Source organism: Empidonax traillii, unplaced genomic scaffold, assembly GCF_003031625.1.
Source record: "Empidonax traillii isolate 1590-97213 ecotype Southwest subspecies unplaced genomic scaffold, ASM303162v1 scaffold2315:size121786, whole genome shotgun sequence".
Classification (NCBI taxonomy): Eukaryota; Metazoa; Chordata; class Aves; order Passeriformes; family Tyrannidae; genus Empidonax; species Empidonax traillii.
In genome coordinates this window covers 71,301-78,502 of record NW_020957508.1, presented here as the reverse complement: position 1 = coordinate 78,502, position 7,202 = coordinate 71,301, and the positions used below count along the sequence as shown (strand labels likewise).

The window sequence follows — 7,202 nt, the reverse complement described above, 5'->3', positions numbered from 1 at the left end:
GGGGGGGGGGGGGGGGGGGAGGAATTGATGGCTTAATTACCATATTCAAATCTAATTAATTCCCCTTTGCATAAAAAGGCCACGGCGGGCGTGGGACCAGCCTTGCAGATGGCGTCTCATGCTCAGCACCATTTTGGGGCCGCCGGCCATCTTAGAGAGGAGGAGGAGGAGGAGGAGGAGGAGGAAAAGGAGGAGGAGGAGGAGGAGGAGGAAGATGGTTCTGCCCACGGCGCTGAGCATCTGCCGGGGGCACCAACCGGCCCAGCCCGGTGTCAACGCTCCTTGGAGGGAGAAGAGGATGTGCCAAACAAAGCAGGAGGGAGGAGAAACGAAGGCAAACCGGGCGGGCAGGGGGGTCAAGTGGGAAGGAGCTTCATAATTTGGGGTCTCCTGGTGCTCAGCTGGGGCTCCCAGTGCCATCCGGGGGTCTCCAGCTGGGATGGCGCCGATCCCACCCACGCTGAGGGTCCACGCGGTGCCCCCAGGGGTGTTTGTTGGAGGGGTGACGAGGAGAGAGCATTCCAGACCCACCTCCAGAGGGTGATCCCACCGGGATAACCCCCCATCTCCCTCGGGTGCCACCCAGCAGGAAGACCCCCGAGGAACTCCAGGCCTCAACCAGCAGACCCACAACCTTCCCTGTCCCTCAGGGGCGTGGGTTTGGTAGGGGAAAATGGGGATGAAAAATTCCTCACCTCCCCACTGGGAGTTCGGGGGGAGCCAAATAAATCCCTGCCGGAAAAACCGACCCGGAGCGCGTGGGCTGCCCGTGGGCACCGTGGCTGTGCCCGCACCAGCTGCCAGGCTCACCCTGGGAGAGGTGAAAGTTATTTTTCCTAATGTTTTGGACAGCTCTGCTGTCACGTGGGGAAGGCTTGGAGGAGGGAGGACCGCAGGGGATGTGGATTTTCTCCCTTGACTGACTCCCAAGGATGGGATGAGCTGCTGCTGCTGCTGCTGCTGCTGCTGCTGCAGGGCTGTGTCCTCCCCACCCCCCTTCCCCAGCGCTGAGGGGGGGGCTGGGATGAAGCTCTTACCCCAAAACAGGCTCCCAGAAAGAGCTGGAAGTCCCTTTTGTGGCTAAATCCCGGGAAAAGTGTGGTTTATTATTTTTTTTGGGGGGGGGGGTGGATTGGAAAGGGCAGCACAGGAGGATTTATGGATGAGGCTGCACACCCAGGTGGGGGCAAGGCCAGGGGGGAGAAGGGGAAAAATTCCCCTTTGTGCTGTTTAAAAGGTGTTTTTGGGGTCGTGGAGGAAAGATTTTTAGATGTAAGTTAAAAAGGGAACAAGGGGGGAAATGTCAATGATTTGGCAACCAAAAGCTGGCAGTGATAGCCCAGTTTTCCACCTGCTCGGGAAGGGGGAGCAACTCAAACGTTCCCAGAAGAGGAAAATATGTAATATGGGGATAAAACCTGAGGTTTTTTTCTCCTCCCTAAAACAACAAGAAGATAATCAGTGCAGCACCTCCAACCTGGACACTGTGCAGGTGAGGAGCAGCCCCTTATCCCCCCAAAATCCTGTGCTGGAGGGAGGTTTTGCCTGGAAAACCCAGTGCCAGCAGTCTGGGCTCGCAGGAGCGGAGAGGAAAGCAAGGAAAGCCCAACCTTACCCCATCCAGGAGAGGTGAGAGGGTGCTGAACATCCTTGGGAAAGCCAGGCCAGCATCCCGAGCCCGGATCCACTGGCGCTGCCTCATCCAGGAGGGATGGGATTGAACAGTTTGGTCACTCCAAACCAGTTCCAGGAGCAGCCTGGGAGCTCCCAGGGACAGGAAAGCCCAGTCCGTGGCACCCAGGGGGCTCCTCCATCCTTGGATTTCCAGGGTGAGGGTGTTTTGGGTGGGTGGAGGGTCTTCCTGGGGCTCTGGAGGCTTCACCCCATCCCTGCTCCAGGTGAGGGGTGTGGGTGGATCAGGGTGATCAGAGCAGTGCGGGGACTTCTCCTCTGCAAAAAGAAAAAAACAAAACCAAAATGGGGCGTTTGGTGACCTCCAACAGTACAGTGATCACCTCCAAACCCTCACTGATCACCTCCAAACAAAACAGTGATCACCCCCAAACAACAGTGATCACCTCCAAACAACAGTGATCACCTCCAAATAAAACAGTGATCACCTCCAAACCCTCACTGATCACCTCCAAACCCTCACTGATCATCTCCAAACCCTCCCCGATCACCTCCAAACCTCAGTGACCACTTCCAAACTACCCAGATCGCCCTCAGCACCCGCTGCTGGGGAGGGGACACCTTAATCTACCCCAAATCGACCTTTTTACCCCCCAAAACCACATCAGGTGGAGGTGAGAACTTCACCCCAGGCTGGCCCCAGCACCCACCTTCACCCCGGGGGGGGCGGGAGGGGGGCACCCACCCACCTTTGCTCCCCTAAAAACCCATCCCCTCAACCCCAAAAATGCCGGGCTGGGTGGGGGACGAGCTGGAGGTGGGGAGGGGACCCACACACACACACACACACACACACACACACACACACATCCCAGGGGGACACCCGAGGGGACGGGGTGTGTGTGTGTGTGTTGGGGGGGTGGCTCAGACACAATGGGGCCATTGAGGGGCCTCTCCGGGGGTCCCGGCCCTTCCTGCCCAGACACAATAGGGGCGGCCCCGCGCGCCACTTGTGCGCTTTGTGCGGCCGCCGCCCCCCGGCCCCTCCTCTCCGTCCCCCCTCGGATAATGGAGCGGCTTTGTGCGCTCGGCTGGACGAGGACTTTGTGGCGGAGAAAGAGCCGGTGTTTGTCTGTCGGGGGGGTGGGATGGGCCGGGAAAGGGCCCGGGGAGGAGCGGCGGGAGCGGGGCCGGGAGCGGCGGAGCCGCAGCATTGGCCTTGCACGGGCCCCGGCGCTGCCGGCGGCGTTCCCGGGGATGGATGCTCCTGGTCCAGCCGGGGAATGGGAATGTCCAGTCTTTGCTGGGAGTTTGGGGTGGGGCAGCCTGGGGACCGGGAGGATGCTGGATCTGTCACTCAGACCCCATCCCTGGTCAAACCCACCCCATTCCACTGTGCATCCAAGTGACCATCCCAGTGAGTATCCCAATAACCACCTTGGTGACCATCCCAATGAGCATCCCAGCGACCATCCCACCAAACACCGACTCCCACCACAAATCCCCGAGGCAGAGGGTTGGTGTCCCCCTGCCTGGCTCTGTCCCTACCCCTACCCCAGCCCCTCAGATTCTCCCCTGGCCTCCATTCCTGGGGTTGGGATCAACAAAACCTCCAGGAGATTAATTCCCTGTACCAGCATTCAAGAATTGGGATGGGATGGGATGGGATGGGATGGGATGGGATGGGATGGGATGGGATGGGATGGGATGGGATGGGATGGGATGGGATGGGATGGGATAATCCCTGCCAGAGCTGCAAAGAGCAGGATTAATAAGAACTAGGCCCTAATTTCACCAGCCCTAAACAGGCCCCTTTTTCCTACAGCATTCCCAGTTCCATCTCAGGCATTCGAGGAATGGGGGAGCTCTGAAGATTATGGCCCTTTGCTGCTCCAGGAGGGAAAATCCAGCCCTGGCACTCCATCCAGCTGGGAAAACCACTGGATTGCAGCCCAGGCGAGCATCCAGCACTGTGTGGGCACACACGTGTGCCCGTGGGGACACGTTAATGCCACGCGTGTGCCATGTGGCCCCACACGGAGCAGGGTCGGGGTCCCTCCGGCAGCAAAGTCTGCACAAAGCAGAGCTGAAAACTGGGATTATTCCCTGACCAAGCAAGCCTGGGAACCTCCCATTTATCCCCTAGGTTGGGGCAGGGGTTTAAACCGCTGAGATTCGGGTTCTGAAATGGGGTCCAGCCTCGCCGGTTCTGCGAGTGCTGATGTTTGATGGACACGTGGAATTTTGTTTCCCCAGATTTCAGCCCGGTGATCAGTTCCTCGATGTGCTGATGGGCCTGTGCTCGCTGTGGGGCACTCAGGGGACATCTGCCAGCCCAGCCCCTTCCCGAGGGGTCAAGGTAGGGTTGTGACTTCTGGAAAATCCCAAATCCCATCATGCCGGGAGCGAGTTCATTCCCCCCCCCCCCCCCCCCCCCCCCCCCCCCCCCCCCCCCCCCCCGCCCAGTCCAACAGCACGTCCCGGGATTCCCACCCCACGCAACGGGTGGCATTTTGAGGTGACAGCAGCCACGAGGCTGGAGGTGACATCTCAGCAGCTCATCCCCCTTCCCTGGGATATTCTCCTGATGGTTTTTTGGGATCCGTGTGGCTGTGCAGGACGAGCATCCCCAGCAGCGTCACCCCGGGGCACCCCAACGCCACATCCCAGGTTCCCCTTGGGGTTGAGCCGGGGCGGGGAGAGAGGCTGGACCGAGGGGATGATTAGGGTGGCCTGTGGAGTAATTATCTCATTGGGCAACTAATACCCTTTCAACCAGAGCGGGGTGGGGAAGTATTGTTCGGGCTTAGGGATTACATCAACCCGCTGGAGCAGACAATGTGCTCCCCCTGGGAAGAGGCAGCTCAGCCCCAGGGGGAGAGGAGGGAGGCAGGGGCTGAAGCTGTCTCAATTAGCGAGTGTCCCAGCCAGGAACGGGGTGGTGGGGGCTCCTGGGTGTAGGGGGGACGTTGAGCATCCTTAAGCCTCGGTGCTCCTCCCGCCAGGGCACTCGGTCCTTCGCCCCCACGGGGGTGCCAGGAGGGCTGGCTGTGTCCCCTCCTCCCCCCACCACGTCCGGTTTTCCCCTTTTTCTGCCTCGTTTTCTCCCTGACAGCCCAACGCCAGCCCCTTCCAGCCTCCCCAAGCAGCAGTGTGGGCCTTGTCCTTGTGGGACAAGGGACCTGCCAGCTGGGGACACCAGAGGGGCCGGGCAGGGGACAAGCAGGGCGCATCCCTATCCCCTAAAAAAAACCCCAGCGCAGGGTGGGGACGCGACAGCGACAGCCCCCACACACCCCCCCACACACCCACCCGCAGCGTTTGGGGCACAGCAGGCCCTCGGCATCCCCACGGAACGGCTCAGGCTCCCGGCCTGGCGTGGTGGGGCTGAGGGGGGGGGTTTAGTTTTGGTCGGGCTGGCGGTAAATCAGGCGTGAGCCCGGGCGGGCCGGCGGCGGCCACCGCGCCAGGTTAGCGGCGGAGCGAGGGGGCCGGCCCCACCTGGCCCCTCGCCATCCGAGGGGGGTGATTAAAACACGGGGGCTCCCAGCTGCCATACATTTTTAAATAAATGAATAATACATAGAGGGGCTGATAAATAAATAACGGCCGCACATTTGAACTTAGCCTCTGAGAAAATCCTTTTAGTTCAAAAGGAGCGGGGCGCTCGGAAAGGGGAGCCCATGCATTTTGAATGGGCTGCCATCGAGTGTCAGGGCTTGGCAAGGGAGACGAGGCAGCGGGGGGAGGGAGGGAGAAAACAGACCTCAAAACACGCAGAGGGGGCGGGTGGGGAGGGACGGGCACGAGGGTCCTTGGGCATCGCCAAGGGCGGCTTTGGTGGGATCGGGCGGCCACGGATGCCCCGAATCCTCGGGAAGGGCGAGGAGGAGGATGGGGGGAGCTGTGGTGGGAGGGGAAGGGCAACCCCCGAGAAAGGTGAGAGGCACGTGAAAGGTCAGGACCCGCCAACCCCCGGCAGTGCCGAGGAGGAGCCCCCGTTTAGAGGGGCAAAGGCAGCGTTTACTCAGCAACGGCCCCATAAAGAGCTGGGTGGCCCTGGAAGGCGGCCCAGACAAATACAAGGGGATTAGCCAAGGGCAAGGTGTGAGCAGAGGGGTGAAGGGAGGGGAGAACCGTGAGTGGGGGCATCACACTCTGCCCGGAGCGGGGAAGGGGCACCGAGGCACAGGAGGGTGGGATGTGGGTGTGGGGGACCCTTTTGGGGGAATCCAGAGAACCCCCAAGGCGGGTGGTGGCACAAACCTGCCCTGCCGTGTGGCCCTGCCAGGGCAGCCAAGCACACACGCGTGTTCTGGCCGTGCACAGCCACCCACATGCGTGGCACCTGAGTCTCTGCCATGTACACACATCTGCTAGTGATGCCCATGCACGTTCTAGCCATGCACAGCCATTCACACGTGTGTCTGGTCCATGCACAGCCACGACACGTGTGTCCCAGCCATTTACACACATGTCCCAGCCATGTCCTAGCCATGAACAGCCACAAACACACGAGTTCTGGCCATCCCCAGCCATGGCAGGTGTGTCCCAGCCGGGTACACACATGTGCTTAATCTGGCACATCCATGCACGTGCAAATTCCAGGCCAGCCCAGCCGTGCCCACACGTGTCCCAACCATGCCCACACGTGTCCCAGCCATGCCCACACGTGTCCCAGGACAGCTGGGACTCTCCCTCACCCTCCCCAAAGCCTGAGAGCCGCCGAGGCAACTTCAAATCTTTAATTCTCCGCTCGAAGCGCGGCCGCTCGCCCGCCTCGCTAAGTGGGTATTGATTTATTAGGCTGTAATTTAAGGCAGAACGTTTTAAAATGAACTCACACACCAAACCCGGGCACGAGAATAAACAAGGCCTGATTTATTTGCTGCCCATCTCGCGGTAGATGCTGTGCTGGGCCGGGCCGGGCTGGGCTGGGCTGGCAACATGTGGGGATGGATGGGATCCATCCTGGGATGGGAGGGCTGGGATGGGAGAGACCCCCTCGCCCCCTGTGAGAGCTGCAAAGCAGCACCCCTGCATCCCACATCCTGCACCCCCTCAGCAACAAGGACCTCCCCCAGGAGCCCCCCCAGTGCTGGGGGGCAGGGGATGGGGTCGGGGGAAGCGAGGGCAACACCAGCAGGGCCTGGCCATGCCCTGTGCCCTGTGCCCCTGTGCAGTGAGACCCCGCTGGCAGCGCCCAGACCACCCCAAAACTCCCCATTAGGGCTCTGCAACCTGCAGGGTGCTGGGCTCAAACACACCCCTGTCCCCCAACCAAGACCCCCCCCAATTCCACCCTCCCACCAACGCAGCCACGAGGCCAGAGCTCCGCCGGCATCAATCAGCCACGCTCCAGGGATACCCACAGCCCGACTGGGGGGGGCTTAGGGGTTATTTCACCCACCCCTACGGGCTCAGCATCCCCCCACCCCATTTGCTCTCCGCCTCCACCAGCTGAGTCCCGGGTGTCAGACCCCGCCAGGTCCCATCTGCGGGGCCCGGCGCATTCCTGGAGCCGCGGCCCCGGCGCAGCAGCTGCCGGACACAACCCCACGACCCATCCC

The 7,202-nt window shown here is 61.1% G+C and overlaps 1 protein-coding gene across 1 annotated transcript in view; it reads right to left on the bottom strand.

Moving 5' to 3' along the window:
- The window catches only part of LOC114071829, a 42,733-nt gene that overhangs the window by 11,616 nt on the left and 23,915 nt on the right, over positions 1 to 7,202 (bottom strand). The window contains exon 3 of the mRNA XM_027909699.1: positions 1,616 to 1,950. Coding sequence (XP_027765500.1) covers positions 1,616 to 1,950 — 335 coding nt within the window. The remainder of the gene's footprint in view (positions 1 to 1,615; positions 1,951 to 7,202) is intronic.